Raw genomic sequence first — 18,752 nt, 5'->3', positions numbered from 1 at the left:
TAATATAAGATTTAAACTAAATATAAAAGCGTAACCCATTCACAATGCAATCAGAATGTGGTTATGGGTGATCTATAATATATGTATTTAACTAGTTTAATTTGTTTGTAAATGTTGTGACATTTAAAAGCCGATGATTGTACTAATTCACATCCTTTCATACATTTGCACGCCATTCTTCGTATTGGCCTTTTACACTTTACAAAACGCTACAAAATGCTTTCAAGGGACTGCTTTATGTCCAAGTGCCTGGATACTGCATTGCACTTGTGTTCTTACAAAAAAAACAGAGAGCACAGAGCAAACAAGCGTCGTGCAGAGTTGTCAGAGTGGTTTGGCGCTGAATAAACAGTGTACGAATTGTAATCCCTTTTGGCTAGAAAATAGGACTGTTGTGTCTTTAAGAGCTTGCTGGTCCCCTCGCTCGCAGCTGCTGGCTTGTGTGTGTGCCCATAGAAGACGGTTGAGATTCATTACTTCTACAGCACAATGGACATTTATCGTCCACCCTGTGGTGTTATTCAAATTCAGTACCAAGCGAAGAGCATCCCCACTCTCTCTCGCCGTCCGTATTGTTACGGGAGTCTAAGAAAAGAGCCAGGAGAGGAGCGACGGTCCCAGAAAGTCAATTGCTGCGGAGGTACTGCAAGCCGAGACGCGAGCTTAATGCAACCAGCAACCCGCTCCGAGCATCATTCTTCCTCTGCACGCGTTCCCATCTTGCCTTGAGCGTTAGGAACGATGATCCAGGCTGGGCTGCGCACGTCGTGGGAATAGAGAAGAGAACGCACACAGGACTGAGTGGTTTTCTCGATTTCATCACCTCTTCTCACAATCGCCAGAGGACAGAAACACTACTACTCCAAATCCTAATATTGTTCATTATTTTTTAAAGATAACGTTTTTTTGGGGGAAATGGTTTATTTGCAGCAGATTTGTTTTTAAGATGACCATCAAGATTCTGACTCTTTCCTGACGCGGTGTGGAAACTACGTGGATGTGCGCCCTTAACAGGTGCAGCAGAGATGGCGAAAACGTTTTCGTTGTATCAACACAGCTTGGACATTGAAGAAGGGTGTCTTGGTTCATTTAAAACTATTTTACATGACTCATTATATAACTAATTGAGAATAGGCGATATTTCGTAGATGCTGTTTCTATCAGTTTAGGGCCACATAAAGATATTAGTGAAAGGCAAAGTGCGTTTACATTGCCTCTCATTAACGCACTTTTCAGTTCGTTTACTTTGCCTCGCACTAATCTCCTTTTGCGAGGAAAGAAAAATCACCTGCAAGTATTTGAGGGCTTTGAACTGTGGTAGACTGGTAAATATGAGTAGAGATCGTTTTAGGCCTAGGCCACCACATAACATTGAATTGTGAAGCCTACTTTTCCGACCGATGGGAATGAATTAATGAATGAATGAAACAGCAAGTGCATTCAACTTTTGATGCCATAATGTGTATTTCTTTCTATATACATGTTCCATCGAAACGAGACACTTGCTCAGTTAGAAGGCTTTTAGTTGGCTATAGGCTACTGTATTTGTTATTGAATGTTTGGAAATACACATTTATAACTTGAATTCAGGCTCATCTATGGCTCCGATGGTTGAACATGGAAGGACCATGGAAGCATGTGACCATATACAACGCAGCAAAAGGAATGGAAAAAAATATGCACAAGTGCAACTTTTCTTGTTTCCTCTCTCCCTCTATCTCGTTGTCTTTAGAAAATGATGGGTTGTTTTCCAACAATGAATGTATATATTTAGCAAATCATTTTGAAATGGAAGTATGTGCATTTTGTAGGCCTAATACTAATCTATGCATTTGTGTTGAATCGAATTAATGCCTGGATGTGTTTTTTCGAGAAGGCCATTTTAGAGTGTTAGCGACTGATTGTCCAAACGCAATTCTTGAGCAAAATCAAACGAAACCCCAAGAATTGTGCATGGACATCTGTTGCTGAAAACTCAAATTCATCCTGGCTTTATCCAAACGAAAAATCCAGAACATTCAAGAAACAAAATATGACAACAATTTTATAAAAATGTCTCAATGCAGGTAAGAATAATCCACATTTTTTCAGCAGATTAAAATGGGTTTGATTCGATATAAACATATATGAGATTATGTTGGGCCAATAAAGGGAAGAAAACCAATATGACTGCCTAATGTACTGTATGTTTCCTGGTGTATGTTTTGTGTAGACCCGATGGATCCACCAATTGGTGTTACACTTAGTCGAAAATCGAATTAAATCGGTTTGTTTTAAATGGCAACTATGGATTGGAGTCATGGATATATCGAGTGCTTTGGCCATTTGTACAATGCAGTTACTTGACCAGCCACACAGGCCTTCAGAGAGATTCGTGTCATCTGTAAAATTAGCCTATTCAAAGGACAAAAGTTATCAAAATGAACGGTGGCTTTAGGGCTCTATATCATTAAATGGCTAAAATGATCAAGCCATCCTAAAGTCTTGCATCTAAAATGTATGGATATGAGTTATTTCTTCACTATGCCATTGGGCAACCTGACCTCGCGACGGTTTCGGTTAGATGTAAATCAAGAAAACAGGCCTGTTTTATTTTATAGGTGTTTTTAATTCTATTGGTTTAACCGTTGTTTTTTGAGATAATAATCCTCATAATAGGTCTAGTAAAAGGTTGTCTTTGATCATGGCAATATCAAACATGATTCAGTATCAAAGTATCAGTCTGGTTTATGTAGCTATTTGCATAATTTACAGAACTGTCGAACTAATATGTAAACATAAACGATCTCATTTTAAAAGAGGGATGGTCGTGTTTTTAATGGTACCGCTAATTCCAAAATAAATTCCGATATTTTAGGGCAGGCCTAGGATTTATAGGTATATGGCCTATTTTAATTATAGTAGAACAGCTTGTTTTCATTTGGTTTGAAATATAACTATAGGCCTAAAACCTAACCTGTAATCTTTACATAATAGTTGATTGCACAACTGTAAACCCATGGATTTGCAGTACACTAGGTGTCAAGAGAGTTTGGCTGGATAGAGAGCAGTAGAATGCCAGTATTAGGGACCGTTTGATGAGGCTAGGGGCCAGAACACTTGGCCTGAATTTAGTTGCATGACACTTGAATCACGTAAAACAGTCCTTGGCCTAATTTGACGGTCAGTTGTAGTTTCTAAATTAAACGTTTGGTTAAAAAATATATTTAAATATGTTTTAGATCCGTTTAAATAAATTATTATTATTATCAACATCCTGAGAAGTGCTGCATGTGTATGAGAAAACTTGTAAAGAAGTATGCCTTCATAAGTTACACAATGCCTGTTCGATTGTATATGAGGATCAACATTTTTTAGGTCTCTGTCACGCACGCACGCACACACACACAAGATTAAACAAGGTTTTTGTACAACAAAGTATAGTTTAACAAATATCTGACAGACAACAGGCCCATTTATCAATTGTGGTTATATTTCTCCAGCCCCATCACTCAGCTTTGCCTGCAATTTGGCTGAAATACAAATTTAATGGTTGTGAATTTAAGAACAATTTAATATTTTTCTGAGATATTTGTTTTTGGTTATGTAACATTTACCAGACTTGAGAAATACGTTTTTGTGTTTTACACATTGGTAAAAAAAAAAAAAAACGAGCCATACCATTATTAATAATAAAAATCATGCAAATATAATAGTAATTTCATACAATACATAGCCTAATATTTATAGCTTTAACGTTCAAATAGTGTTAGTAATACGCTTATATTTATAATAGACAATATTATATAATCTTAGCCAAAGACTTAAGTAATGTGGTAGAATTGGGGTCGTCTTCTAACCATATGACATAGGAGAGGCCTACAACCTTGATTCTTTAATTTGCTGGTCAAACATAACCCCCCCATTTATAAATGCAGGATGCAGGGCATCATCTCACATCCCCCGATTCCCTGTATCCTCAGACTGAAGGTGCATTGATGTAAATTAAGGCCCCATCATTCACCTGCTATTATGGTTGGTTTGGGAGTGTTATTTTAGCTGTCAACTAAAAAACGATGCAAGGAGGTAACTGGAAGAAAAAAAATGCTTTAAAAATATATATATTTAGCCAATAAAACGCAGGGACCAGATTTTTTCTTTTTTGGGGGTCATGAAAACGTATAGGACTAAATGCTAAAACAAAAAAGCGTGCATAAGGTCCTATTAATAGTTATGAAGACTACAATAAAATGGATTTATATTTCTAAACATAACCCTATTCAACTTCCATAAATGCAGCGTTGTCCAAACTCGGTCCTCGGGACCCCAAGCAGTGCGCGTTTTGATTTTCACCCTAACACCACACACAGCTGAATCAAATTATCAAAGCTTGATGATTAGATGATTATTTGAATCAGCTGAGTAGTGCTGGGGCAAAAAAAACTAACTTTCACGCCGAGTTTGGGAAACCGTGCATAAATGGAAAGGTGTGAAAAGCTCGTTTATAAGATACAGTAATTTAAATATAAAAATCAGCTCACATATAGACCAGGCTTATGCAAGGAATCCAAAAATACCCCTTTCGTCTTACATTTAGAAGAATCCATCCATAAAGGCTTTAACACAATCAACTGATTTAAAAAAAAAGTTAAATGGTAATAATTAATAATTATTTAATTAGAACAACCAATGCAATCGTCAAATGTATTTGGTTATTTTATTTAGGGCCCTAGTCTATTTCTCACACTCGTTTATGGTTCAATAAGATTTAATTAAAAAGTTTGGGATTAAAACTCAATTACAATGTGCCGCTATTCTACAAATCACTTGGATAAATACACGCAGTAAAACGTCGTGCTAAAACAAGCCGTTTCTTTGGCTGGCTTTGAGTCTTTGATAATTATCCAGTGTTTTGTGGAGCCCAACCGACTCATGGCCTCTCGACAGGTCACGCCGCGGGGTGCACCGTGTGTTCTTTTCTCAGCCCTTTCTCCCCCTCAAAAAAAGGCTTCCACTCGCGCCACACACACGCGCACTCAAATTTGCAGCCCAACCTTCAAGCACTGACTGACACACCATATTTCTCCCTCTCGCAAAGCTCATTTGCATTGGCATTATTGCTACTATTATCAGATGGTTTCCCGTTGCAAATCCGAGTCCACAACCGCCGTGGTCTTTCTTTCAGGGTGATCTTATGAATATTCTTCGTGAAGGCTCTGAGGAGAAATAGTCCTTAAATCCCCGCTGTAATCAGCCTATAACTCCAATCCGATACCCCATTTACATCGATCAGTTTTAAATCACGATAGAACACTTTCAAATGCTTATTCTCGGCCTATATGGGCCGTTATAATAAACATATGCCATGCCATAATAATAACATTGTCAAGCAAATCATTCAAATGCGTGTAACTATAGGGGAATGGGTAAGGATAGACGACATAAAACAACGATGTAAACAGGTTGTGTATGCTTAGACATGTAGAGTGAGGCATAGTAAATTATGACCTATCATTCAAGTAGACTTTTGTTCTGTACTGCAGCAAACAGAAAGATGTCGTTGAAAGGGAAAGTTAGACAATTTGATAGGTAAAAAAATGAGTTAAAGTATGCAATCCTTTTCTTTTATTAATATGATCTAGTAAGTCAATTAAACACATTTGTTTATGGTTACATCATTGCAGCAAGCTAAATGCATATTTTTTTTGACAGATTAATCGTCTCAATTTCCATTGTCTCAAGACATACATTGTAGGATTGAAGCAGCAATTTGTCGGCGAATTTTTAAAAAAAAGTTAAAAAGGAGATAAATTATTATGATTCTTGACCAATCACACGCAGAGTTCAAGGCAAAAAAAGTATCAGCTCAAGTCCTACTGTCTCTTCTGAATCTATTTGAATGGACTCACGCCATCACCACAGAGTCCCTCTCCGTAGATGAAATCTTCTCCTCACTCCACAAAAAAAAAAAAACATTCTGGAGGACCAGCACCAATATTTAAAATAAACAAGTCGGAGTGCTGATCTAGAACCAGGCCCACCCTGTCCTTATAATTATAATAATTATGATCAAAAAAAAAAAAAGAGATCCTAGATCAGGAATGAATACAGGCTGAGGTCTTGGGAGAACCTAAAATCGTAGCATCCCAGTGTTCTTTTCAGTGGTTGGTTGGAGCGGAGAGGTCTTAAGAGTCCAGAGAGGTTGGTTTTGTGATGGAACAATAGCAGTAGGAGGAAGTGAGGGGAACTGTGTGTGGAGCTGCCTGTGGACATCTACACCCAGTGTATTCTAACCTCCATGGAGAGTAGAGATGAATACTACGTTGTCCTTGTCCTGTAGCTCGTACTCCAACTCGCCCTTCAGAGATAGAGATTTCATTCATTCAATTTATATAAAAAGGTGGGTGACACACATGCATGCTAGGGATATTTAAAACATACAAATACATATGTTTAAAGAAGGAAAGAGAGACACATGCAAACAATCAGACATTCACACGGATGCTATGACATGTCAATAGAAAAGACATGGAGGAAATAGACAAAAGGATTTGCTTCTGTAGATAAACACAGAAATGGTATCAAAAGGGTGCTCAAATAGATCTATTTTTAAAATGCATTTAGTTTCAAAAGACAGGTATAGTTTTTAGATGTACGCCGTAGCAGAATCAGATACAGAATCCATATACCGTGCAAATGAAAAACGTTGCGTGAGCTTTTTGTGGTTAGTCTTTTACACCCAATACACACTCTGATAGAACACCCACCATCAATTCCCAGTCGGCATCATTGATGAGTACCAAGATCCCAGGCCTCCTATTAAAATCAAGGAAAAAAGACATTGCATTGAACACCTCAGAATACCTCAGACACACAAGTAAGGCAATCTAGTCTGAAGAGAATTCTACACGATGAAGAAAAATCGAAGAAAAATCCCATGCATGTGTTTTACACATCACAGGAGGATGCAGATCGGGTGTGTGTGATCATGTGTTGTAGACGGGGCGTTGGGGACTGCGGTAGCCCGCTTAAATCTGACTATGGTAGCTGAAGGCATAGCGACATGCGCCACAACTGCGGGTCGTTTTTTCCCCCTCTTGCTGTATGTAAGAAGTTGCCTCCATCCCCACCGCGGTCGGTGAGCTCTTGACGTCACAGAGTCAGAGGGCTACACGCGATGCTCTGATAGGCTGCTTAACCTTCCAAACGCACTTCCCCTTTTCCATACTGCATAAAATACATAACCTCCCCTGACATAGCCAGTACACCTCAAAACATAGTCCTGTGTGACTCAGTTGGTTAAGGTTGTGGGTTCGATTCCCACGGGGGACCGGTACGAAAAAGTATGAAAATGTATGCCCTCACTACTGGAAGTCGCTCTGGATAAGAGCGTCTGCTAAATTACTAAAATGTTTAAAAAAAAATGTAAGCATTAAAAACAGCCTCCACTAATGTGGTGCAGCTGTTAAAAAAAATGTCTGTTTTCAGGTTAAAAGCAAACAATCCCCATTTGGAATACAATGAGACCTACAATGATTAAGAGTAGACAGATCTATAGGTAGTAGCACAGATTTCCTCCCTCTCTCACATGTCCTCCCTTCATTAGCTACTTACCCCTATAAATAGACCCCTATAAAAAAGGAAGAATAAAAGCCTATAATGGGTGAGGAGGACAGAGCATCCACAAACCACAACTCCTGTCTGTCCGGTAGTATCCAATCTCCTTTAATGGTGGCTGTGCCTTTTTGAACAAATATAAACATTTGTCTGCATCGCTCCTTTTGTAACTGTTTCACCCTAAAAATAATAAATAGCCGATCACTAAAACATGTATTGCGGTGTGTGTGTGTGTGTGTGTGTGTGTGTGTGTGTATAATACTCACACAGTATCTCCCTGGACAAAGAGCTCGGGCCGTTCTTTCAGCATGTTCCCTCTGATCCACACCAGCAGCTGCTTCATGTCCCCTACACACACACACACACACACACACACACAAACGCGTGCACACAGGTACACAGACAGAAGCAGAGACAGGGGTCAGAGTTCAAGGTGCATGGTCCAGCCCCCCCCGTCCCAGCCGGTCGATGTGACGCGACAGAGGGACCAGGGATCACCAGAGATCACGGTGTGTGTGTGTGTGTGTGTGTGTGTGATGCTGAGGGGGATGGAGAGACACACGTCTCGAAGCCAGCCATCGCCCTCATTCACCTCTGGGACATGAGGTTTTATATTAGGGTCTCTTGGTAAACAAAGAGGTTAAATATTAAAGGAGCTTTTTTAAATGGATAACATCCTGACATATATAATCCTCCACTTCCTAAATTGAGGTGTGCATGGTATGCATGCAGTGCTGTCCTCGTCAACCCGAAAGGTCCGGTTTCCCAGATTCAGATCAAGCCTATTCCTGTATTAAGAACGAAATAAATATTTTCTGTTGATTGAAATGTTCTGCCTTTTGAAAGAGAGAAATAATAGCTTAATCTCTGTCCTGGAAACCGCTCCTAAACGGAGATTAGTAATTGATTGACAGAAAATGCAAAGGCCAAATTAAGGAACTCACATTATGGTGTGTCTATATGCATTTGAAAATAAAACACGTGTATTTTTTAAGAACTTGAACGTCAGTGATATTTAAACATTTTCCATGAGTCTGACCTCTGGAACAATCGGCTGTTGTTTGGAAAAACGACCTCGCGTTAACAATGGCTTGAGCTACTTGAACCGTCAGGCTACAGAGAACAACATATACCGAACCGTCGGGTTACGAGAGCAACACACACACACACACACACACACCACAGGCAATTATAATATCCTCTCTCCGCCATTCGATATGATTCCATATACTGTAACCTAAGCATTCATTACTGTCCGTCAACGTGTGTGTGAATGCTATGTGTGGTTCCTTATTTTAAAAAACAATGTGTTCTTATAAGATCATGGCCGTCTGCAGATGTACAGGAGGACAAGGCCTCGCGATGGCTTACGAGAGCACGACTGGCACTGCAGTTTCCCATATCACAGAAACACACACACCAGCCTCCCCATCTCTAACACAGCATCATCAGCCTCTCTCACCGGATCCAACCAGTTCGCTCAGTGCTGATATGGATGTGAGAGGGAGGGAGGGACAGAGAAAAGGGGAGAAAGAAGGGAAAGGACATATAAAATAGCAAAAGTCTACGTTGCGGCGGAAACGACATCCGGAGGTAGGGCGCTTGATGAAATGTGACGAGGCTGTGCTCGACGCTTACTAAAGCGTAGAATCATTTCATTATTGCCATCTCCACTGACGTGCTATTCAGATCCATAACCTCTGAACAGGACATGTCACAGAAAGGACATGTAAAAGAAGTATAGGGGCCAGTCTACAGACAGACAGCCCTGGCCCATCAGACAGAGACAGAGAGAAATCCCTTCACAGAGCTAAGCACCACTCTTACTCTTCACTAGTGACTCTGGACATCGATAAAGCGGAAACCATGTGTAGGAGTTGTGGAATCCAGCCTGTCTAAAACATCTAGGCTCTCTGCTCGTTACAAAACAGTCCTAGTACCTGCGGGTACTGTATGGGTTTTGGAGAAGTGTTTGGTGGGGCTTTATAGTGCACCTCTGAGGCGTGGGGGGCAGTATCAGGTTAATTGGATGGCTGTCAGACCTCTTCACGAGTGCAATGATCGGCCTACCTTCCTTCCACCCCCCCCTCCCTCCCTGCCTAGAACCACCGCTCTCTCTCTCTCTCTCTCTCTCCTCTTCCCTCTCGCCAGCACCTATAAAGAAGAGTGATGCAGAGCAAAGGCAATGAATATTGACTTGTACCTCAGCACAGTTCTAAAAAAAGAAGCCAATCACTCCACTCTCATAATTTCGCCTTTGTGGGAGCAAGATACTCTCTACTCTCTCGCAAAACCGACTGAAATCTATCGCAACCCCCCCCCCCCCCCCCCCCTCCGCCGCCCTGACTGTCGACTTTCCTTCAGAGAGACAGAGGTCAGGGTGGCTGAGGGGCCAGAGATGAAGGTTCTCCTGGACTCTGGTCTGCTTTCATCGTCCTGGGTCGTACTCATTAGGATATGCAACAGAAAACAAGAGGTTCTTATTGGACAAGTTCAGGTAGTCCCTCCCCGATTCAGCCAGTCTTCTGTCGTTTGGTGCCTAGTGAATAAGACCCCGTTTGTGTTTCAGCCCATCCATAGGCTGTAGGGGTAGGAGCGCGCAGGCGGGGCGGGCCGAGGATGATGGAGGACAACAATGGAGAGGAGGAGGAAAATGTGGAATGTGCGTCACAGGCTCCACGCAGGTGCATTATGGGATAGCGCTGTTTGGGTCGGAGGGGAGAGGGCGTCTGAACGGCGGGCTCAAAGCATTCCCTCTCTTTTTCTTTCCTCTTAATTCCCCCCGTTCTCTACCGTGCTTTGCACTATTATTGTTATGGTGGTTATCTGTGGGTGGGAGGAAATAAAGTCATCCATCTTGCTGGAGATGTGTGATGGGACATTTTCTGTGATGTGTGTGGGATAGGGGGGGTTGGGATCTTAGGCAGGGGGGGGAATTCAGAGCCAGGGTCATCAATCACTCACAGGGGTTAAAGAGAAATATTGAGGATTCAGAAAGGGATTATCACACACACACACACACACACACACACACACACACACACACACACACACACACACACAGAGGTCCAGCGGACAGCAGATCAACAAGGTCATCCTAGGCTCGCATTCTCCGCTCTGGCCAACTTTTGTGTTAAGGTTGTCCTGGAAACTACATCGCCACGGAGACCAAATCTGTGTTTGTAGTGGTCAGAACAACCCTCACAGTTCCCTCTACCATGGGGTCTAGCAGGGGAGTGGACATTCACACACGTCAACGCGGTCACTCACACACACAGTCATTAAACAGACGCACATATTGACAAACAAACAAACAAAAAACGCACGCCACACACCTACACTAACGCTCAAAAGTTTGGGGTCACTTAGAAATGTCCTTGTTTTCCATGATACGGTCGAGCTGCTCCCACTACAGCTCAATAGGGTTGAGATCTGGTGACTGTGCTGGTGTAACAGTATAACTTTACGTCGTCCCCTCGCCCCGACATGGGCGCGAACCAGGGACCCTCTGCACACATCGACAACAGTCACCCACGAAGCAGCGTTACCCATCGCTCCACAAAAGCCGCGGCCCTTGCAAAGCAAGGGGCAACCCTACTTAAAGTCTCAGAGCAAGTGACGTAACTGATTGAAATGCTACTAGCGCGTACCCGCTAACTAGCTAGCCATTTCACATCCGTTACACTGGCCACTCCATTATAGACAAAATACCAGTTGACTGCTTCTTCCCTAAATAGTTCTTGCATAGTTTGGAGCTGTGCTTTGGGTCATTGTCCTGTTGTAGGAGGAAATTGGCTCCAATTAAGCGCCGTCCACAGGGTATGGCATGGCGTTGCAAAATGGAGTGATAGTCTTCCTTCTTCAAGATCCCTTTTACCCTGTACAAATCTCCCACTTTACCACCACCAAAACACCCCCAGACCATCACATTGCCTCCACCATGATTGACAGATGGCGTCAAGCACTCCTCCAGCATCTTTTCATTTTTTCTGCGTCTCACGAATGTTCTTGTTTGTGATCCGAACACCTCAAACATAGATTAGTCTGTCCATAACACTTTTTTTCCAATCTTCCTCTGTCCAGTGTCTGTCTTTTCCATCGTAGCAAAACGTTTTGCAACGAAAACGTAGGTCCTTCCTACTTTGGTTTCGTTTATGAATAGAATGCAATGTCACTGATTTATCTAGATCTAGACCCGAGATGACTCTGAGGTGCTGTACTATGAATGAAAGGAGTAAATCACAGGAGGTGGCTCTGAGGTGCTGTACTATGAATGAAAGGAGTAAATCACAGGAGGTGGCTCCGAGGTGCTGTACTATGAATGAAAGGAGTAAATCACAGGAGGTGGCTCTGAGGTGCTGTACTATGAATGAAAGGAGTAAATCACAGGAGGTGGCTCCGAGGTGCTGTCCTATGAATGAAAGGAGTAAATCACAGGAGGTGGCTCCGAGGTGCTGTACTATGAATGAAAGGAGTAAATCACAGGAGGTGGCTCCGAGGTGCTGTCCTATGAATGAAAGGAGTAAATCACAGGAGGTGGCTCTGAGCTGGCAGTGAGCTGCAGTTCCACTGCTGTAGGCCTCCTCCTCTAGGGATGAGCTAGGCAGTTTTAGGAGACCTATTCCTCCATTCTACCTACTTTCACCCCCCTATTTCCACCAGGAGAGCACAGGAATAGACAGATAGAGAGAGGAAACAGGGCCACTCGTCCATCCCGCCAACCCCCCAAAATGATTTTACACAAAAAGAACTTGGAGGCTTTGTCACAATTGTCCCCAAATACCCAAACACCCCTTCCTGGGCCCCCTTCCTTCTCCTTCTCCTCCACAGCCACCCCTTCCTCTCCTTTCCTCCCTGACTCTGCGTTGTGGATGGAAGACCCAACAACAGTAGCGCTGGCTGCATTTACAAGTGAATGAGGCCTAATAATGGCGCAGTTAGGAGGAGAATGGGTCAAGGCCCGGGGTGGCTCACAGATGTTGGTGGTGCTGGAGAGGGAAGGAAGGAGGGGGCTCCAACACCATGGTTACTGAGGAAAGACTGGAATGAGAGAGGAGAGGTGAGGGGGTGAGTGGACTGTTTTATACCCGATTTTCAATGGAGAAGGAGGGGAGGTGTTGGGGGCGAACTGAGGGGCCAAGGCAACCAGACAGGCAGGCAGGCCACTGGCTAGCATGGCCAGCTCAACAGCTGTCCAGGCACCATGTGAACAAGGGCTGAGAGAGGTCAGAGAGAGAGTGATGGAGGGAGGGAGGGGGAGAGAAGGGAGAGGGCAGACGCAAGGACAACAGTGGTGGGAGAGGGAGATGGATGCAGGAACAAGAGAGAGAGAGCAGAAAGATAGAGCAGCACGATTTAGTATGATTTGTACTGGGGGTTTTGTCTCTGCACATTAGCTCCCGCTGAGTAGGGGCCATAAGAGTGGCTGACGCACAACCCCCTCCTCCCTTTTAGCCGGGGTTAGAGGAGATGTACTGAACTAATGAAGTCATCTATGCACGTGACTGTTGAGTTTTGTTTCGTCACATGGAAGAGAAAGGCTATTTTCTTGGGATCAATTAAGAGGGGGGAGGGGAGGCAATCAGAGGAGGCAGAAATACCACACCTCCATCACCCTTCAGTCACTGAATTTAAACTGAATTCAGTTAGTGGTCTGTTTTAAAACAGAACTGTGCAGAATCAGTCTGTACTGCATAATCAGGGCCTATCCTTGGCTTCAAGTAATGTCTCTTAAAAATATATAGTAAATGAGAGTAAATATTCATTGACAATTGATCAACAACAATGTTGATAAACAAGTTGTACTCACAGGGTGCTGATTGGTTGGGCAGGGTCACATGATGCTCCTTCACGCTGCCAAACAGTAGCTCCGCCCCTCCCCTAGGAAGTAAAGGGCATTTAATGACATATCTGTTCCGTAGTTATTACATAGGTTGGTAGAGTAACTTTGCAGTGTCATATTGAATTGGTAAATAAAAAGTGCAGCCAGGGTGGTATTAGATTAACATAATCTGGAATTAGAGGGCATGGCGGCGAGTTAATCCCCGAGGAAAGGAGAACAGGCTGTGGAGACTAGAGACACTGAAGAATAGGAGAAGATATGGTAAGGAAAACGGGGAAGAATGGAGATGGGGAGAGAGGTGAGACCCTGAAGAACAGGGAGATGTGGCTCCCCTGCGGTGAACTAGTGTGTGGCATCGGACGCCAGCAGAGACAATTCAATAAAGCACGAGTGGACGCATATCATATCACAGCTGTGAGCCTCCACTTCAGACCATTACAACAGGTCCCACTGGCCTCCCTCAACAAGGACAGAGACAGACATCCAAGAGGCAACTGACAGCCACCACCCAAGAATAGGGACTATAAGGGGACCATCTATTTGCGAGGGACTAGGCTATAAACTGTGCATTCGGAAAGTATTCAGATCCCTTGACTTTTCACACATTTTGTTACGTTACAGCCTTATTAAAAAATATATATAATAATCCTCATCAATCTACACACAATACCCCATAATGACAAAGCAAAAACAGTTGGAACGTTTTTGCTAATAAAAAATAAACAAATAAAAATGAAATATCACATTTACTTAAGTATTCAGACCCTTTACTCAGTATTTTGTTGAAGCACCTTTGGCAGCGATTACAACCTCCAGTCTTCTTGGGTATGTCGCTATAAGCTTGGCACACCAGTATTTGGGGAGTTTGGATGGTTGGATGGAGAGCATCGCTGTACAGCTATTTTCAGGTCTCTCCAGAGATGTTTGATCGGGTTCAAGTCTGGGCTCTGGCTGGGCCACTCAAGGACTTTCAGAGACTTGTCCCGAAGCCACTCCTGCGTTGTCTTGGTGGTGTGCTTAGGGTCGTTGTCCTGTTGGAAGGTGAACGTTCACCCCTGTCTGAGGTCCTGAGCGCTCTGGAGCAGGTTTTCACAAGGATTTCCTGACTAGTCTCCCAGTCCTTACCGCTGAAAAACATCCCCACAGCATGATGCTGCGACCATGCTTCACCGTAAGGATAGTGCCATGTTTCCTCCAGACGTAACGTTTGGCATTCAGGCCAAATAATTAAATCTTGGTTTCATCAGACCAGAGAATCTTGTTTCTCATGGTCTCAGTCTTTTAGGTGCCTTTTGGCAAACTCCAAGCGGGCTGTCATGTGCTTTTTATTGAGGAGTGGCTTCCATCTGGCCACTCCACCATAAAGGCCTGTCCATGATGACATCACGGAGCTGGTGGATGTTAGAGACCTTGCACTCCTCCACCTTCCGTTTGAGGATGCCCCACTAATGCTCAATAGGGTTTAGGTCTGGAGACATGCTTGGCCAGTCCATCAGTGGAAGAGGACTCCAGTGGCAACCTGTGAAGCTCTGGTGAACTCCGTGCCCAAGAGGTTTAAGGCAGTGCTGGAAAATGATGGTGGCCACACAAAATATTGACACTTTGGGCCCAATTTGGACATTTTCACTTAGGGGTGTACTCACTTTTGTTGCCAGCGGTTTAGACATTAATGGCTGTGTGTTGAGTTATTTTGAGGGGACAGCAAATGTACACTGTTATACAAGCTGTACACTCACTACTTTACATTGTAGCAAAGTGTCATTTCTTTAGTGTTGTCACATGAAAAGATATACTCAAATTTTTACAAAAATGTGAGGGGTGTACTCACTTTTGTGATATACTGTATATAAGCTTAGTTGCACAATTAAAGCTCACTACACTGCATTTAAACAGTCAGCAATAATCGAATGAATTCAAAACTTGAAAAATGATACCTAAGCTAAATAAAAGCATTCCACAACCACTAATTATTTCAACAAAATAGTTTAACCTGCTTTTTTGTTGTAATAATGACTGATCTGGCTTTCAAATCTGTCCATGAAAATGCTTTTTGTTACAAATGTAACCAGAACCATGCAGTCCGCCACCAACAATGACCTACTTCTTTTAGCGGGTATTATAGAAAAATGAACACAGGTCACATAAACAATATCTCAAGAACAAGCCCACGTGCTCGTGAGTAGCCAGCTAACAGTTATATTTCAAGTTTGGCCAACTCTGATCTATTTCGTAGCTAACACGGCAGAACCAGTTGATCTGATATGAACACACCCACCTGTCCGTCTCCACCTGTTTGAACAGCATGCTAGCCTGTCCACTTTGTTCAGACGTTGAAATCAAGTGGAGAACGAATAGCTAATTCCTTATGCGCACGCGCGTCTCTATGTTCATCGCACATTGATAAAACACAGACTAGATAGCTAACACATAACAGTCTGTGGCTAAAATGCTGACAACGGTACACGGTGCCACATTTTGCCTAGCGACAGAAACAACATTTATTTGATATATCGCGCCAGCTCTACCGTCAACCCGCATAGTAAGCAGGTAGTGAACACATCCTAGTAAACAGACCAGCAATGACTAGCCTGCCAGCATGAGACAAACATTAGTCGCCTCTCTCCCTGCGTGGCAGAGAGAGGAGGGTTAATAACATTTCAAACGTCTTTCTCTTTTGAAACTGTTCTGAGTGTTTAATGTTAACTGTTAATACGCAAAAAGGCCAGAGCAAGTGAAATAAACTATTTAAACATATGAGCGCGCAAGAGATAGAAAGAGAGCGGGTCAAGTGCAAAGATAGGGTGAGAGCACAAGAGATAGTAAGGGGACAGATCAGAGAGGGATGGAAGCAAAGATAGACTGTGCGTGTGTGTGTGTCTGGCTGCTGCAGGTGCAGGCCGGGTCATTATAAAGAGAGCTCACATCGCCCGGAGAACGCAGAGTTGTCATTCAGATGCTCTGGTGCTGAGCTGGCCTAGAGCCCAGTATATCTATGCAAAGAGAGATCGAGCGAGAGAAGCACGCCTAGTAATGAATCACTCACTCTCTGGGGGTCAACGAGTTTCAAGCAAACACTGTGTTCGCTCATCGACTACAACATTTTAAAAGCATTCATCCATATCCTATATAGTCTATGACAGAGAACTGCATTTATCCTATACGATTGAGCAAAGTTCCTGTATGCCTACTGGAACACTCCCTCACTGGGGTCAACCAGTTCTCTCAGTCTCAAACACTACTTCTCTCATCTCCTACAACATCTTAAAGTATTCATCCCTCTCCCTATATGACAGACAAATGTTGTGATCTCATGGCAGCCCAGTCAGGACAGAATAAATGCTTTAAGGCTACAATCACAGACGTCCTGTATGCCTTTTCTTAGTGCAGTGTTTCACACACTGTGAAGCAGTATTCTTTTACAGAATGCAACACTGTAATTAGATTTGACAATTGCTGCTGCATAACAGTCAGAGAAGTGATGCCCTCGGTTGAATCTTGCACTAGCTTGTGACAGCAACCTTGGGGTACCTTGTCCAGAAATGCTTCTTTAATTTTCCTTCGTATTACTGCACAGTTGCTAGAGTGTTAGATAACTTGTCTCTCTGTTCAGGGTGTAATTTCTCAAAAATACGAAATGATCGACTTTTGAGACCTTTGTTACGGACAGACTAGCTCCGGTCCAAGCGCTTGCGGCAGATATAAAAATCCGATGTATATGAGTACCGGAGCTAATCTGTTGACATACACCCTACACTTTTAAAAAAACATTTTTTTACAACGAGCACTCACAACATCTTTACTTGGTGAGTTGCGAAAGTACATTAATTGTAAAAAATACATAACAAAAAAAGCAGAGGCAACTATTTATTGTCGTCGCGCGATGAACCAGAACAAAGCTAGTAATTCATAATAATCTATTCCAGCTAGGTAGATAACTAACATTAGTTTGTTAAACTATAGACATGCATTGGTTTAGCGTCAACGTTAGTTTGCGACTGCACGAGTCCTTATCTAATGCACTGTAGCGCTAGCGACACATTTGCGATAGTTAAAAGCAACAATGTATTTTCTGCCTTTTGAAAGTAAGACGACGACTGGGAACAGACGACGTCTTGTTAAATGTGTTTGAAAATGTTCAAAGGATGTGTCAAACTAACAAAAACGTATTTTATACCAACCCAAACTCCAGGTGTATCGCTATGGGCGCCGCCATACTGTTGTCGTCGGAAGCAGGAAGTTAACACACCAGCGCTGTAAGTGACGCTGTCCAATGATCTTCTCCCCTTTGAAGAAAGCTTTCAATCCCAAATACTACACTTCTAGTGTTACATTTATTGTTGCCTATCCCAACATTGTCTGTTGAAAATGAAGATGTAAGTCTGAAATAAGCTTTTTTTCTTTGCCTTTTTGTTTAGGGGCATTTCTAATAGCCTACTAGTTGAAGGAAGGTAACAATATCTGACTAACTGTCTCATAACAACACCATATGCAACAAAATGAGAAAACTCATACTTTATGTTTTGAGAAAGATGGGTGGTTGAAGTAGTAGTGTGTGTGTGTGTGTGTGTGTGTGTGTGTGTGTGTGTGTGTGTGTGTGTGTGTGTGTGTGTGTGTGCGCGCCATGTCAAAGGCGCAACCCCCCTCCCCCTGTCCTCTCTGTCATCGGTGACAGCCCTGTCCCGATATGGGTGGGGGAGATTGAATTGCAAATCTCCTGCCTTCTGTTAGCGTCCAAGGCTGCGGTGGCCCTTTCCAGGCGCCATTCATGTGGTAATGAGAAAGTCCAGGAGTAGAGGCTGGGTGGATGGGTGAGGATGCTGGGGGGGGTTGGTTCAGAAAGCGAGGGAAACGTAGACTGCAGACTGACTGATGTCCAGAGAAAAGGAGATCACAGACTGTCTGATGTCAAGGGGAGTGAACAAGACATCCTCTAGGGCTAAACAAGCACAATCCTTTTAGGGACGTATAATTATATACGGGCAAGATTTAAATTGGGGTTTCGTAGCCGGTGGAACTGTCCCGGCTCTCCTCACAACTCAATGCTTCCAATCGTAAAATTGTGAACACCTCATGTAACACTTGGTTTACAGGGCCAGACCAAACTAATTACACATTTGCAGACTAGTTTTAACAATATTATAGAGTGACACAGTCATTTTCTACTGGAGAGCAATGGTTCAGACCATGTGTGTCGCATGTGGCGTGCCTGTGACAGGAGGGGCGGCTACAAGGAGTCCCCATAGATTCTGATAGCTAAGTATTACCATATTAGTATTAACCCATCAGTGTGATGTCACTTCACATTTGCTAGGCT

At 43.0% G+C, this 18,752-nt stretch overlaps 1 protein-coding gene across 2 annotated transcripts; it reads right to left on the bottom strand.

The window, feature by feature from the left end:
- Positions 1-5,587: 5,587 nt before the first annotated feature.
- On the bottom strand, positions 5,588-17,922 carry LOC129818843 (ubiquitin-related modifier 1-like). 2 transcript variants are annotated; one of them, XM_055875114.1, is made up of 5 exons: positions 17,617-17,922; positions 13,406-13,476; positions 7,863-7,944; positions 6,747-6,795; positions 5,588-6,337 (listed from the first exon to the last, which is right to left on the bottom strand). In XM_055875114.1, the coding sequence occupies exons 1-5, from the start codon at positions 17,649-17,651 to the stop codon at positions 6,269-6,271; spliced, it is 306 nt and encodes a 101-aa protein (XP_055731089.1). In that variant the 5' UTR covers positions 17,652-17,922; the 3' UTR covers positions 5,588-6,268. The 2 variants fall into 2 exon arrangements, with proteins under 2 accessions (XP_055731089.1, XP_055731090.1); XM_055875115.1 differs by lacking the exon at positions 17,617-17,922 and adding an exon at positions 15,714-15,854.
- Between the last annotated feature and the right edge of the window lie 830 nt (positions 17,923-18,752).

This window comes from Salvelinus fontinalis, chromosome 21, assembly GCF_029448725.1.
Source record: "Salvelinus fontinalis isolate EN_2023a chromosome 21, ASM2944872v1, whole genome shotgun sequence".
NCBI lineage: Eukaryota > Metazoa > Chordata > Actinopteri > Salmoniformes > Salmonidae > Salvelinus > Salvelinus fontinalis.
The sequence above is the reverse complement of the archived record's forward strand: the minus strand, read 5'-3'. Positions and strand labels throughout refer to the sequence as shown.